The sequence below is a fragment of the Melanaphis sacchari genome, unplaced genomic scaffold, assembly GCF_002803265.2.
Source record: "Melanaphis sacchari strain LSU unplaced genomic scaffold, SCAv2.0 Contig1439_pilon_pilon, whole genome shotgun sequence".
Classification (NCBI taxonomy): Eukaryota; Metazoa; Arthropoda; class Insecta; order Hemiptera; family Aphididae; genus Melanaphis; species Melanaphis sacchari.
Genome location: NW_020270613.1, coordinates 699,034 through 715,667, shown reverse-complemented (window position 1 = coordinate 715,667; position 16,634 = coordinate 699,034). Strand labels below are relative to the sequence as shown.

Here is a 16,634-nt window from a genome sequence, read left to right as displayed (position 1 = left end):
ATTGGCTGTGGCTAACAATATTTTCGTCGCTTACAGAATGCATCTCTCAGAGATGAAACGGTTACAGTAATTTTTATCGCTCGCTTTCCTTTGAGATTTCCAACAGTTGCTGCCGTTTTTCTCAAAAGAAATTTATAATGTTTTCGTGCAACCGACAAGCGACGATAACAACACAGCAGCAGCTGACTGGCGACGGTGCCCGCGACCCGCACTGAAGTTCCTGAATATATTGTGTGGAGCGTTCGCGTGACGTGTTTTTAACGTCTGGCCATCCATGATTATATCCGTTTATCTCTAGTCTCTACGGCGCATACGATTATTACTATTACTATTATATATAAACACGTCGTGTGACGTATTATAGTAGTTGATTATATGAATAACGTATAGTAGTACATGGTACACTAATAATAATTTATATATACACATGTATTTTGAGTACGGTATGATTGAGATTATACATAGAATTATAATAACATTGGCACGCGGGTGGACAGCAGCTGTCGGAGAATTTTGTGATAACAGTCGATACCGCTGCCGGTTTGTGTACGTTTAATGATTGGATTTTTTACGTTTTCTTTCCGAGTGGACAATCTATCCCCAGCTTTTTTTCCGCCCTTTCACGCGTGGTAGCATTCAGTTGTGCGATCTGCGCGTGCCATTTGTGATTCAAGAGTGTGTGTGTGATGTCCGACAATAGTGACAGTAACAGATTGTTTGGACGCGGTAACGTCTATCCTTCCAGCGAAGCAAGTGCGGTGGTCGATACGCCGTCGAGACAACAAACAGCTGCGGGTAAGTGTAACCACCGTTACAAATTTGTATTCTGGTGTTGGTGTGTTTCTACAATACAGAAAGTGCGATAGAAAAAACTTAATTCTACTCGATTAATGTTAGTTTGTTCTATTGGTGTTGTTGCCATTTTTAGACTCTGAGTAAGTTGTAAGCTAAAATTGTTATGGGTTCTATTTCTACAATTCATTTGAAGATAAAAGCATAAATATGACTCGCATAATGTACATTTGTGTTCAAATTAATCATGTGAATGTTATAGCTTTATTATCTTATCTGCAATTTTACTGCATTATTCTATAGTTAAAGAGGAGTTTTACCATGTCCATGTTCTTATAGCTATTTTACCCTATACAATTAAGGTTGTCTACACCATAAATAAAGCAGTGCCTAATAATAAATATAATTACTTTTATACAATTATTAAAAATATTCTACTTTTATATTATAATTGTAATAGTTTATGATCTAGGACTGTTATCTAAATTATGCAGACAGATAATATGTTTGTGGTAACTATACTATAGTTAAAACATTTATGCATTATATATATATTATATACCTTCAAATTAATCGTCCGAATTCAAGGTAACTTGAATTATTATTTACTAATGCATAAATATTCATGTTTGAAATAACTTTTATTTACTATTTATTCTATTTTACCCTAGAAATGTGAGTAATTTTCTTTAATTTGTAAATATTACATTACAATTATTAGTCAGCTCAAAAAGAAATAATCATTTACTAATTATATTTTTAAAAATCAATTATTTTTATTAAATATAAGTATGTGTTTGATAAGGTATTGTTCTCTCTCTTATTTTTTAGTTTAATTAGTAACATTTGTATTTTGTTTTGTTATTATTATGAATTAATTAAAAATTATTACAATTATATTATCCTCATTTTAAGCATTATAATTTTAAATGAAACAACAACCGAATAAAATCAGCAAATTAAAAATAAAGTTTTAGAAGCCATAAACTATACCAATGTTGATAAATGAATTTAATTATTGGACTTCATTAATAGAGACATTTAAATATCTTTACTACTGCTGTTTTAATTTTTATGTCTTTCTAAATATTTTTGTTAGATTTTCATTTTGAAATTATCTAACAATATATATTATAATTAACTGTATAGTTTTTATAAAATATAAAAAAATATATTTCTATTTGATTATTTACTAAATGTTTTATTATTTTATAATTAATTAACTAACTATATATTTTTTTACAGATTACAAAACATTAACTAACAAAAGTTCTAATGACATTTTATCTGAATACTTATTGTTGGAGTTGGGGCAGAGTAAAAAGGAAATATTCAACTATGTGCATTTAAGCCAGTCAATGAGAATTACTAACATCAGTAGTAAGTTATTGATTTAAACGTTTATCAATTATTACCTTAAAATGGATTCAGTTATTGGTTGTGAACATTTAGTTCAAAGAAAAAATGAGGAGTTATTGAATAATTATCGTATTGTTCATTTAAATTTTATATCTTGTCAATCTGATGATTCAATACGTGCTAAAAAAAAATTGGCCTCATGTCATGAGTGTAAATTTGAAGGTGCGCGATTATTGTCATGTTTATATTGCGTGTGTTTTGCATGTCCCACACACTTTCTTGAACATTTCAAAAACACTCAACATAGTTTTGGTATAAACTTAACATTTAGTCATATTTTCTGTGCTCACTGTGATGACTATACCTATGATGGTGAAATTATGAATTTAGCTAACTCATTAAATAAGGAATTATATTGTTATAAAAATAAATCCTTACAGACAAAAGACATTGTCTTGCTGAGAAACAGTAAAGAAATTGAATACATCGATAGTGCTACTCCAGTTCCGGGATTTATTAACTTGGGTAATACATGTTTTTTGAACAGTGTACTTCAAGTACTAATGCATACACCAATGTTACGAAATTATGTTCTTTCCGACCAGCATGTATGCCCATTTCTAAAAGAGCCCAGTCGATGTATAACATGTGAAATTAGCAGAATATACCAGCAATCTTACAAGTTACAAGTCAATGTAATTAGCTTGCAAAAGTTGTTAAAAATATTTTGGGATAATACTTGGTATATGGCATCAGCTTTACAACATGATGCACATGAATGTTTTATAGCCATATTGGATATCATACACAAACAAGAAATAATACAAAATGAAAATGACAAGGATATAAAACATCTGGAAAACTGCCAGTGTATCATCCATAAAATTTTTAAAGGAGTTTTGCAAAGTGACATTGTTTGCCAGAGCTGTAACAATGTGTCATCTAAAATTGACATAATCAATGATATTCCTATTTACTTTTCAATGGATGAAAAAGGAAAATACCCGACGAATATAACATTAACTGCATGCTTAGAACAATTTGGCCAGATAGAGTTATTAAATGATTTGGATTGCACAAATTGCCAAACAAAAAAATTATCGACCAAACAGCTTATTTTAAAACATTTACCCGTGGTTTTGTGTTTTATTTTAAAAAGATTTGGACAGCCATCAGACAATGTTTCAAATAAAATTACTACATTTGTTGAATTTCCAGAAACATTAGATATGAACAAATTTATTAAAAAAAAAACTGTAACTGGTAGTACCTTCATTGATGAGTGTTTTGCTTTCCGTGAGTTCATTTATAAACTGTATGCTGTAATTTGTCATGAAGGTCTTCTAAATGGAGGACATTATTTGTCTTATATACAACACATGGGCCATTGGTATCAATGCAATGATAATGTTGTAAAATTAGTACAATTTGAAGACATATTAAGGAGTCCAGCATACCTATTATTTTACCATAAAGAGTTTATGAATTTTTATTAATATAATGTTTAGTATAATTAACTTGTGAATATTACTAAATAAATAAAGATGTAAATAATTTTAAATTTAAATATAATAATTGAGTATTTTTATATATATATAATATATTCATTAAATACTCAATAGTGTAATATTTAGATTTATAATAGCTTATACAAGCATACACATTTTTAAATTTAGTTTTTTTTTATCTTAATTTAAGCGACAATATTTTTATTTTTTTTTATTCCTAGCAAATTAAACTGAAAACTTGGTCTCACTTTTTTCATGTACTTTTAATTATGATATTATTGTTTTCTTTCAAAACTTACCATGTGATATTTTTTTTATTTTGTGATAGTTTTTAATTTTAATTTTTTCTACTTTTGTCATTTATGTATACTATACTATAAAGAACAAACTTTATAGAATTAAAATCTTAGGGTGAAAGTCTGAGTGGCAATATTTTTTTTTGCCTGTACAATCTTAAGTTTTCCTTTTTGATAAACGGTATACTTACTAACTTAAAGCGTTGTATTATAATTACCTTACTATTTAAAATCATAAACCTCATATAGTATTAATTGTATTTAATTTTTTTTTCTTTTTATTTATACATTTGTCAATTGATTTTTATGTAACTTCAAATAACTAATAAAAATTAAATATCTTATATTATTTTTTTTCTTTTTATGTGTTAAATTTTACCTACAAATAAATTGAACATACAATTCCTAATTATTTCAGCTATCTAAACAAACATTTCAAACTAAACTAAGTACAACATGGACTTTAAGTTTTCCATGAATAAAATGCTAAGTCCTTGAATAAGGCTTCATCCCAAAACATGACAGTGTGTAATTATATTTAATACATCTTTTTGGCTTAATTAAATTTATTGATTATGGCTTATTAGTATTTTTCTCTTTACTCTTTACTCCCAACTATATAGGGTTGACCACCCTTATATAAATGGCACATTTATTAAGAAATGAACAAATATTGTATATATATTGAGATAGACAAATTATTAATTGGAAATAATATTTCATTAATCTGTGAGTAACTCTCAATAATCAATAATAGAATATAAAATTCTAAAAAATAATATGTTAAGGAACTAGATGTAAGTACTCAGAGTTTTTCATATTTTCAAACATATCGCTATGATAACAAACATATTTGTAACAACAACCTATTAAAATGTGTAATTTTTATTTTTCATATTATAATATACATTAAATTAACTTTAAAAATTACAACTAGTTTTTTTTTTTTTTACTTAATTCAATTGACTGGAAACATTACACTCTACTTGTTAATAAAATTAATTTTGCAAATGATGAGACGATACTCGATTTATTCATTTTTGTTTGTGCATAAATAAAAAAAAAAATTAATAAAAGCAATGCAAATTTGTTTATTCTCCCAACTCGTGTCATTAATTATGTGATTCATTTGATATTTCGTGTTGTCAAAGCATACTATGTATACAGACATCATAACCAGCAGACATCACCAAAAAGTAATCTAGGTACTAAATTAATCACCTTGTAATATTTATGTATTTTTAAACATTTTTGTTGGCTACTCCATGTACAAACATCAAAAATCGTAACTTACAACTTGATATTTATGTTTCTAGATAATAAAAGATTACTCAACACGATTTTGCACTCCAAGGTAATAAACACACAATTAGAAATAGAATTTGCATTATCATGTATGGAAGTTGACGATTGTAAAACTCTACACAAGCCTTTGCAAGCTATTAATAGAAAAGTCCACAAGAACATTGATGATCATGAAGATAGAGATGACTGGAAATACATAGATGATTATGAGAATAGAAAAGATCAAAAGTACAGAGATGACTGTGAAAACAGAGTTGACCACAAGGTTAACAAAATAATGTCTTCATCTATTGGTCCATTGATTTTACAATTTTCACAATTAGAAGAATCAAATTTCAAAAATCAATTTTTTGTCACAAGAAGTTCATTTCAAGTAATTTTTATATTTAATTTAAAATAGAACACATCTCTTCTCATTATATCAAAATCATATTAAGTATATATATTTCACAGATAATTTGTCGTCATTTGATGCAAGAATACGGAAGTATGGCATACAAGAGGACTGAAATAGATGTTGAAAAACAATTGCTGATTACTCTAACATATTTGGGAACTGTTCTAAGTTACAAGTATAAATAATTATTACAGTTTGTTGCATTAGACACATTGGACATTCTGTACATACAAAGTTAATTTATGTTATTTAGGGAAATTGGATCAAAATTTAACGTTGCTATTAGCACAGCTCATAAATGTGTTAATGACGTCACAACTACATTGTTTAAACGTATGGGTGAATTTATCTATTGGCCAATCAACCAACAAGCTGATTCAGAAATAAAAGCATTCAATGAAATGCCTGGAAATAACTTTCCTGGTATACTTGGAGTCATTGGAATGGTTGACTTGAAAAAAACTTGCACAGCCAATCCATCCAAACATACCAAAGAAGGATCTTCAATCGCGATTCAGGTTAGATGACAAAATTACACTAGTATTTATTTTGTATTATTAATAATGTGTAACTTATATTAAATGCTATCTATTTTCAGTGTGTATGCAACAATAAATATCAGTTTTATAATGTTTTCACCAGTTATTTACTCAAATCATCGGTTACCACGTCAACATTTCTAGAAAGTCCATTAGCTGAAATGATTCTTAATGATCCAGACACACTGTTTCCCAACAGCTGGAGTCATATTGTCGGACAATGTTGTTTCCCCCTTTTACCCAATTTAATGACTCCATTTTCCGGTGATACTTGTAATACAATATCACAAAATACCTATAACGATGCCATTGAGGTACCATTAAACATCATTAAGTTAGCATTTGGAAAACTATTGGGGAGATTCACAAGACTATTGTACGTATAAAATCAAATACCAGCATTAACCCAACACAAATTAACGGTTTTTTTTTTTATATAGATGCTTAGATTTATGGGGACAAGACAAGTTTGCCATACTAATATTTGCAGCTTGTTGCTTACACAACCTATGTTTAGGTAACAATGATGACATACACTGTCCACCTTATGAATGCTGCACTTTCAAATGTGATTATTATGATGAGTATAGTGTTCAAAAACGCCGAGAAATATGCTCCAAATTAAAATCTTAAGTTCTATAAATAATGTATGATATATTTAATATTTATACAACTTTGTACAAAATGTATAAGACATAATATAATTGAATTAAATTAATTTACAAAAGTAAACATTAAATTATGATAGATTTATAATTACTAATTACCAATTAATATTTATATACAGGGAAAATATTCTGATAATATTTTTGATTAATATGTACATTAATGAGCTATAAGTTATGGGGTGGTAATCTTGAAACTAATTGTTCCAATAACTTTAACTTATGTGTTTCTAATTCATTTGACCTTTTGAGAGCTTCTAACATCTGTAATTGAAGTCCTTCAAATACTTTTTCTCTGCTGTTAAAATTATCTTCCATTTCCTTCAACCTTAAAAATAAAAACAGATATTCATCAATAAATTAATCAAATAATAAATTTTCATTTATTACTGTCGAAAAAAATAAGGTAGTGATAGGTAAAACTAAAATTTAACATTTCTTTTTAATACATTAATTTAATGAAAATAAAACATAGGTCGCAAAGTCACAACGGCCCATTAACGGTTAAGGAGGAATTATTTCCTAGCACGTAAGTCTGCCCGAGTGGGTCTTACTAGTGTCGAAAAAAAGCGCAAGAGTGAGTGTTGGTCAGTTCGCCGGTATTTTATGCCAGACTCATAGGCAATAACAATTTGACGGTCTCGTATTCTTTGACTAAATTTGTTAGCCAGTGCCATGTTTTATAGAGCTGGGCAACGATATCGATAATTCGATACAATGTCGATATCGTGATATCGAAAATAATATTTTTCAAGAAAAATACATGATATTTACTATTTGACATTTGTAGGTTTAGCTATAATAAATTAGCCGATAACGTTTGGTGCACGTGTTATAATCCATTATAATGTTATCTTAAAAGGAATATTTTGCTGACTGAGGAACACGGTATAGTACCACTGGATATTCCATAATACACAGTCTAATTTGTTAGAGCTGGGCAACGATATCGATAACTCGATACGATTTCAGAAAAATTTGAACGATATTGATACAAAAAATTATGTTGTTGCCTAGCAATAGTGTTTTATGACATAAGCTGCAAAAATGTAATGCCAATGAAACATATACAATCAATAATTATAATAATAAAACATACCTATGCAAAAAATGCTTATTGCACACAGCGTGACCAAATATAAACAATAATAATAATAACAATTATATTATTTAGGTAGATAATAAAAATAATAATATAAGACATTTACATAAACGTAAAACCATCTAATAATTTTATAAATGTGTACCTTAGGTCAAATTCCTTATTTCTCAACTTAAACATTGTCTGTAGTTCAGTGATTGAATTTGTTTTATTGGAACAACTTGGTTTGGATGTCCTGATGTAATTATGTTCATCTAACTCATTAACCTCGTTTGTTTGATTATTTTTGTCACCATTATCAAATTCATCTTTTAAAGATTTTTTATTAATTTCTAAAGTTTATAAAAACATTATTTACTTCCAATTTGAGAATTGTTATTAACAATAATAATTTACCTCTAAGTACAGAATCAATTTTATTATAGTAAACCCAAATCACTTTTTTATTCCTATTTGTTCGCATTCTATTTTTGTTATAACGATTTTTCAATGTACGCCATTTGTTATCACAAGCTCTGGGAGTATAATTAAAACCATTTTGAGACATTTCTTCGGATATTTGTTTCCATATCAAGATCTTTTCTCCAGTTGCTGCATTCATAAACTTTTCTTTATGGTTATCAAAGCAATCTATCAAACACATAGTAGAGTCCATACTCCAGGAAACTATAATCATAAAGTTAAAATAAAAATAAAAATGCACCTAACTAGTAATTAGAAATTATAATATCTTACTACTTTCAGCAGGTACACCTAGTAACCTATCTAAATCATGGTAATATTGCCACTTTACACTGTTCACTCCTGATTTTTTATATTTTTCTCTTCTTTTTATGTAATTTGCTTTTAAGAGACGCCATTTACGATCACATACTAAACCAGAATAGTTGTGACCATTTTTACGTAACTGATTACTAATTTCATTCCAAAGTAAACGTTTTTTGCCTTGTGCAGCCAACAGGAATCGTGGACGGTAAAGACCCCATAACTCAATCAAACATTTAGTTGCTTGTTCTGTCCATATATCTGATGTACTAGCTACATTTTTTTTTTAGGATTGAATTACATAAAAACAAAAAAAATGTTGAATAATTATTTTGATAAATTACCACTTAGGGATTCATTAGGTTCTTCCTCATTATTTTCATTGGTTTCAACAACATTCAAGTTTTCATAATCTTCATTTTCTTTTTTAATATCAATGAGTTCATCATCAATTAAAGATACTGTAATTATATCATTAAGTTCTGGAGCTATAGAATAATAATATAAATTAATTTTAATACTATTAAAATACATTAAAATAGGCTTTCTTACATTCATCTGGAGTATTTTTAAATATGTTGTCCATATCTTTAAAATAACACCATTTAACATATTCTATTCCATATTTGATAGCCCTTTGCTTGTTCTTTTTATAAGTCATTTTTAAATTACGCCATTTGTCATTACAATTATTAGCTGAATAGTGATATCCTATAAGTGAAAACTGATGTGCAATATTTTCCCACAACAACTGTTTTCCTCCTTGACTGACAGCTGAAAATTTCTTCCTGTCTTTACCAAACAATCGAATCAATTCCCTAGTTGAATCAACTGTCCATTGAGTTTTATCAACATAGCTTCCTATATGAAAATACTGATTTAGTTAAATATAATAAAATCACTCAAGATAATTGAATGTATTTTGTTTACTAGTTGAATCAGCATTTTCATATTCCCCAATGTTATCTGTATTTTCTCTTGAGTCGTCATCATCTTCATTTTCACCATTGTTATCACCACCATCATCATCATCATCATCATCATCATCATCATCATTATCATCGTTTTCAATATCTATAAAAACATTTAGTTTGAAATTTAAAATACTAATAACTCATACATTATTTTACCTGAAATTTCAAAAGAAATCCCTTTAATAGCCTTATCCATTTCAGAATAATGATTCCAAGTAACTTGGTGTTTATTTCCATCCTTTTTTGAATTACGAGTTTTATTGTACATGTAAACTTTTTTAAGACTACGCCATTTAGTGTGGCATGCCTGTGCATCAAAATAAAAACCACGATCCACCAAACGCTCTGACACAAGTTGCCATAGTGTTTCCTTCTTTTTACTTGGGCAATTTGCAAACTGATCTCTCAATTGACTCCAACAGTAAATCAAATAACGAATTGAATTATCATCCCAAATGTCTAAAACACAACATAACATTTATAAAAATTAAAACTGTTATTTTCTTTTAGGTACCTACTTATAATCAAAAATTAGAAAATTACAAAACTTACTGTTAGGTTGCTCAACATTAATATCAGTTTCATAAATTTCTTGCACTTCTTCATTATTTTCATAGCTATCAAAATTATTTCCTTCTTGTTCATTTACCGAAACTGAAATAAATATTTATAAATATTTTTTTTTACTTAATTATATTTTTTTCTTACCATTGCTGTTGGTGTATATAAAATTTAAAAATAAATTACCAGGTTCGTAATCATTGTCTAACATGGTATCGGCGCTGATATTTAATTGTTGGTAATCTGTATCATTGACCATAATATCACAACAATTCTGAATTAAACATGATTTATCTGGCATGGAAAATAACCATTAACTAAAAAAAAAAATTATTATTTTTGAATGACTTCTATTAAATAATTCACTATCGCTGTAATTTAGCGTATATTCTTATTGTATCTCAAACTACAGATTATATATTTCTTAAAAATTTATTAATTAATTAAGTTATACAATAAAACCTTTTGTTAATTTAACAAAATATTTTTAAAAACCAAATAAATTTAATTTTATTTATTGAATTATTTTTTATTAAAAATTCTTTTTTTGCCGTAGCTCATGAGATTTTATAATATGGAAGTTTCATTGAATTAACATATTAACAGAATATCTAAGGCACCAAATACATACTTTTATAGGGCTCTTATATTTAATTAAGGTAATTGTGGCAGATGGTTAGATGGAGGGGTATAAATCTTAAAAATATACTAATTGTAAGACTTTATGGAGCTTACATTCACAATATAATCATGAAACTTGTGATTATTTAGTACCACTTCCACTATTAAAATTTTAATATGATGGCACTAGTTCTAAATTTGTGGGTGGTAGTTGTAATTAAATTTTATACTTTGCCCCCCTACCAAATGAAAAACACGTTGCCGCTCTTAAGAACAATGGTAAAACAAAATAATATAATTTCCCATTAATATACAAAATTCTATAAACAAATATATTATTTGTAATTACATTTATTCATACTCTTAATAGTATTATATAAAAACGTAAATGTTGTTATTATAGCTCTAAAAATGAGTTAAGCAAAACATTTTTTTAGGTACAAAATATTTAAATTTGAAATTGATTTGATAATAAGGATGTAATTAAAAATAGGCAGCAAGATAATACAAAATGTATTTATGATTAAAATATTTAAAACTTTTAAGACAAAACAAATTAAAACAATTGAATTCTTTAAATAGTTAATTGTATAATTTTTTTTGGAGGGGGGGGGGTTGATACAATAACTTACAAGATACAATATTTTGTTTGATTATAATTTACAAAGTAATACCATAATAACTAGTGTAGTCTGTTCGACCAATAAAATATAATTAAATATACAATATTACAGCTTTCTAAATTCCCAATTCCTAGCTGCCTATTTTATATAATATGGGTACTAGCTTTAATTAACTTATTTCTAAAGTCATATATTTTATTACAATATTTAATAAAAATAATAAACGAAACAATAATAATTACGATTTTTTATTTTTAATGGCTGACATTATTTTAATGTTATTAGCTATTTAATTGAAAAAAGTTACGAAAATTCATAAAAATAGTGAACTCGACATTTATCAACAAATTTTACAAAGCAGTAATAATATACATATTTATTTACTGTGAAATCGCACACAGCAATTTGAAAATTTTAAGGACATCGAGTCTTACGTTGGGGATATAAAATATAGATAGAATAAGCTCACTGTAGCCTAGAGACAAATGTTGAGCATAAAAAATTGTTATTATTGCTAATATTAGGACAGCGGACTGTCGCGAGACGATGCGATACTCACAGGACCGTGCTGTTTACATCAGGTCGAATATGTCAGTGCACATTAGGACGTTTTCGACGTAGGCCAGGCTAGCCGTTTTTAAAAACGATCGGTATCCAGCGTAGCGTCAATCACCTTCACAGTTCAGACCAGCAAGAATCGAATGATTAAACAAATCAAAACTGTGATGAAACGGCGATACGCGTCGTTTACTATTTCATCGAACAGTTTATATTTTATCTATATTATAATTTATAAACGGTAGGTAGTAGGCACCATATAGGTAATAGTATCATCGACAAAGCGAACTGCAAACAGTGCAAACACAACGGTACGTTCGGGCGTGACGGATGCGTCCGGCACTCTCGTCAATGTTCGCGTTTTTTCCATGGAATATTTCGTTTCTTCTGACTACAGGAGTCATAAGAAATAAGAATATTATATATTTATATGCTTAGAAACCTTTCTATGGACTAAGACCTAAGATTAAATTAATTATAATATATTCTGTCATTCTGTAGATAAATTATTTTAGAATAAATATACTGTAATATATTTAGTTAACTAACGACCACGACCGCAGTAACCATCAATGCAAATTAACGATTTTTAACTTGTTATCTGTGGTATTGTAGTTACATCATTATTAGCCGATTTTGCCGACAAAAAGTTAGGATTCTGACTAGTGACTTGTTTGCAGTTGCTGTTAAGTGTTAGTTTTCGACGTCATCACTCATCATTCATCAGACGTAAGACGAGTAAAACGACAATTTTCCATTACAACCGAGCTAATTAGTTGCTGTTAAAACGACCTCTCTTGAAACACGATACTGTTTTCATCCTCCGACTATCTAACTTTATAATAAAGTAAATAACTAACATGTCTGGTTCTAACACTTCTAACGAAGAGGTCAATCTACACGAATGCTTAGAACTGATAACGAGACTCGCGCGGCACGCCGGCAAGGTGATTGAAAATTATTAAATTATTTAAAACTACCTAATTAAATTTACTTAAATTTTGCCATATGACTTTCAAATTCTTACTAATATACCTAACTAGCATTATTGTGATATTTACAATCATTTATCTTTATGATAGTATTACAACAGTAGGTACCTAATTCTTTTTTACCAATTAAATGATTACAACAATCGCCATGTAGATCATAAATGTTAAACAAATTTTAGAACGAATTACACTGCCCTGACAAAAAAACTTTCCTACCTGATTTTTAAGTGAATTTCAACAATAATTACTCTCTAGATTAATGCTTTGATTTTTCCATTTTTGTCTATAAACAAATAGGGATGTGGGGATCTAGTCTTTTGTAGCCTTTCTAGAGCATAAAAAATACATGAAATGCATGTTTTTTGTTCATTGATAATAGTTTAGGGTTTATCTCCCATTCAAAAGTTATGTATACTTTGTTAAATTTTAAAAGAAAAATCTTGCACAAAAATTTAGCGATAAAAATTATTTAATTTCTTTATTATTGCATAAGTACTTATATTATGTTAAATCTACATTACTATTTTAAAATATTATGTAATTTACATTTTTCATATTTGTACCTGGTTATATTTTTTTTATTCTTACATAAATGTAGAGATACAATAATATGTATTTAATTATTTTTATTTTTTTAAATTTACAATCTGAAATAATATTAAAGTAAATTTGATAAAAAGAAAAAAAAATGAAATAAAAAAGACATAAGTAGAGAAAATATCCATTTATATCATTCTATAAACATATATACATAAATAATAATAATATTAATAAATTCTCTACAATCTGATTTCAAAAATTGATTTTTTTTTTTAATTTTAAATGATTATATAGTTTATTAAAGAATCGTTTTTAAAATTTAGATGCTAAATAGAAATTATCATAAATAAGGTGTGTTTGATTACTAACATACAATGGAGCATTTTTATTATTCTGAGGGATATTAATTTGAACGATTCTATAAGTTTTGTATTTGAGTTTTTGAATGCTTCTCAAAATTGGATTCTATAAATAGTCAGAGGGTGGATGATTAGTTTGTATATTAATATATATTTATTTATTTGCAATGATAATTTGGATTTTAATAGGAAATGCAATTAATAAAACCTATTGATTTAAACCTTTTCTTTTTGTTTTAATATGAGTTGCTCATGTAAGTTGTCTATCTAGATAAATTCCAAGGTATTTTATTGATTGTTCAATTGGTATTTGTCTTTTGTTGATACAGATCAAAGAAAAGTCATGTGGGACATAATGTAAAGGTGATGTGGGATGATTTTGACTCATTCATTTTTATTCTTCATTTTAAGAACCAAGTTTGTAGTTGGTTAAAATGACTGGAGTTTAAAGAATGCTATTTTAGAATTTTGGTCAGATGCAATTATACCAGTATCATCAGCAAAGAGCCAAAAGTTGTAGCATTTGGAATGTCTGAAGTAAAAATATTATAAAGTGTGGTTACTAGAATAGTTTCATGCAGAACTTTAGCGTTAATAAGGTGATATTTAAAACATGCATTGTTATATAAATACATAACACTTTAAAAGATTAAATTATGAAGTAATAAAGAACAAGAAGAAATTTGAATTTATATATTAAATTACAAATCAGTGTGCTATACGTGATCAAAAAATACCTTAGAATAGATCAAAATATGATCAAAGAATACTCCAGAGCAATATTAGTTTTCTCCATGGATGATGCACTGACATTGGTTTATTGATGTATTTGATTCATATTTGAAACCAAATTGTGTATAACAGACACAATGATTTAATTAGTTGTGAAAATTTCTTGTTGAGTTATGACTTATGAGTATACTGAGACTATTTGGACTATTGTAATAGGAATATGGTTTATTTTGATCAAAATATTTTTTGATTGTTAATTATCTGATTGATATATTGGAAGAAGAGAGTGATATTTATTTTTAATAGTATGACTGAATTATATAAGCTATTTCAACTAGGTATTCAATCCTAAAAAAACTTATTTATATTATTCATTTCTGTTTCTAGACTAAATTTCTTATCAATGATTAATTAAATTTTTTATATCCTAATAAGAAGTTAATTAATATAAACTATAATAATAAACTTTCTGTTATGTAATATTAATAATATTTATATTGTTCCCACTCTTTTGTGCCTAAGTATAATTGGTACAAAACTTGCTTAAATATGTTTGACTATTAAGTATTATAATATGTTGTATATTTATTTATAGATCATTAAATCTCGAATCAATGAAAAAAAAACAATAGAGACTAAAGCCAGTTCTATTGATTTTGTTACTGAAACAGATCAAGAAGTAGAAAAATTACTTATTGAGGGAATCAAACAAAAATATCCACATCACAAGTATATAAATTTATAGTAATTATATTACTATAAATCACTTACCACTTAATAACTAATAACAATATCATATAATTTAAGATTCATTGGAGAGGAATCATTTGCTGCCGGTATTAAAGAAGAACTAACGTGTGCTCCAACTTGGGTCATTGATCCTGTGGATGGCACCACCAATTTTGTGCATAGTTATCCAAACGTTTGCATTTCTATTGGTTTGGTTGTTGGCTGTGATGTTAAGTTAGGAGTTATCTTTAATCCTATATTGGATATGTTTTTTAGAGCAATCAAAGGTGAAGGTTCATTTTTAAATGATGAACCAATTAAAGTCAGTGGTGTAAAACGTGAGTATTTTAAAAAGTACTTAGTTTATTTTTAAAACAAAATACTACCTTATTACTATTTTTTTTTTTTTAGAACTTACTGATGCTCTAGTCGCTGTAGAATTTGGTTCAGTAAGAACTGAAGAATTCAGGAATATTGTTAACCACAACATCAATTATTTAGCAACAAATGCCCATGGGTAGATTTTTAATATTTTCCCACCTAATAATAATTTCTTCAATCATTGAATAAATATTGACATTTAAATTATTTTTTTTTAGTGTTCGTTCTGGTGGTTCAGCCGCTTGGAATTTAGCTCAAGTTGCTAGAGGCGCTATTGATCTGTACATGGAAATGGGTATTCATGCTTGGGATATGGCAGCTGGGTACATTATTGTAAAGGAAGCTGGGGGTAGTGTGATAGATCCAGCTGGTAATTAATTTTTTAATAATTTAATTTATTAATCAAATTAAGTTATTTATAAATTATACATTAATGATTTTATTATGTAATACTTAGGTAATGAATTTAAATTGATGAATCGGAGAATATTAGCTACATCATCAATAGAAATTGCTAAAGAAGTATATTCAAAATTTCAACAATATTATCCAGAACATGATTAAAAATTCAATTTACATCTGTTAAATATTATCATCGATAATAGTTTGGTATAGTTTAACGTTTCATCATGATTTATACATACCTACTAGAAAATATATAGAATCAAAGACATTATTTTATTTAATGCTACTATTTTGTTAATTAATAATTTAATATTAAACTCTGCTTTAACATAGTATAATATGAACCATTTAAAAATGTCATATTACTAAATAAATCGAACATATATGTATTTTTAGACATAATGTGTAGAAAAAACAAAGAGTATCTACAC

General features: G+C 27.4%; 3 protein-coding genes across 6 annotated transcripts; 2 read left to right on the top strand and 1 right to left on the bottom strand.

The window, feature by feature from the left end:
- Positions 1-12: 12 nt before the first annotated feature.
- On the top strand, positions 13-6,888 carry LOC112591790 (ubiquitin carboxyl-terminal hydrolase 22-like). 2 transcript variants are annotated; one of them, XM_025335712.1, is made up of 7 exons: positions 13-795; positions 2,038-2,172; positions 5,272-5,633; positions 5,714-5,832; positions 5,911-6,175; positions 6,256-6,572; positions 6,637-6,888. In XM_025335712.1, exons 1-7 carry the CDS (start codon positions 687-689, stop codon positions 6,827-6,829), a joined length of 1,500 nt encoding a protein of 499 aa, XP_025191497.1. In that variant the 5' UTR covers positions 13-686; the 3' UTR covers positions 6,830-6,888. The 2 variants fall into 2 exon arrangements, with proteins under 2 accessions (XP_025191497.1, XP_025191498.1); XM_025335713.1 differs by lacking the exons at positions 13-795; positions 5,272-5,633; positions 5,714-5,832; ... (1 more) ...; positions 6,256-6,572; positions 6,637-6,888 and adding an exon at positions 846-935 and having other exon boundaries at positions 2,038-3,674.
- A 62-nt stretch (positions 6,889-6,950) lies between these two features.
- LOC112591805 (uncharacterized protein PF11_0213-like) lies at positions 6,951-12,373 on the bottom strand. Of its 2 annotated transcripts, none has more exons than XM_025335734.1 (11): positions 12,067-12,373; positions 10,411-10,580; positions 10,255-10,356; positions 9,859-10,161; positions 9,659-9,802; positions 9,281-9,589; positions 9,073-9,216; positions 8,699-9,001; positions 8,360-8,629; positions 8,109-8,295; positions 6,951-7,189 (listed from the first exon to the last, which is right to left on the bottom strand). In XM_025335734.1, the coding sequence occupies exons 2-11, from the start codon at positions 10,562-10,564 to the stop codon at positions 7,030-7,032; spliced, it is 2,076 nt and encodes a 691-aa protein (XP_025191519.1). In that variant the 5' UTR covers positions 10,565-10,580; positions 12,067-12,373; the 3' UTR covers positions 6,951-7,029. The 2 variants fall into 2 exon arrangements, with proteins under 2 accessions (XP_025191519.1, XP_025191520.1); XM_025335735.1 differs by having other exon boundaries at positions 10,450-10,580; positions 12,067-12,372.
- A 151-nt stretch (positions 12,374-12,524) lies between these two features.
- On the top strand, positions 12,525-16,474 carry LOC112591806 (inositol monophosphatase 1-like). Of its 2 annotated transcripts, XM_025335738.1 has the most exons (7): positions 12,525-12,671; positions 12,746-13,012; positions 15,284-15,417; positions 15,496-15,755; positions 15,829-15,934; positions 16,017-16,168; positions 16,256-16,474. In XM_025335738.1, exons 2-7 carry the CDS (start codon positions 12,926-12,928, stop codon positions 16,360-16,362), a joined length of 846 nt encoding a protein of 281 aa, XP_025191523.1. In that variant the 5' UTR covers positions 12,525-12,671; positions 12,746-12,925; the 3' UTR covers positions 16,363-16,474. The 2 variants fall into 2 exon arrangements, with proteins under 2 accessions (XP_025191523.1, XP_025191522.1); XM_025335737.1 differs by having other exon boundaries at positions 12,525-13,012.
- The last annotated feature ends 160 nt before the right edge of the window (positions 16,475-16,634 follow it).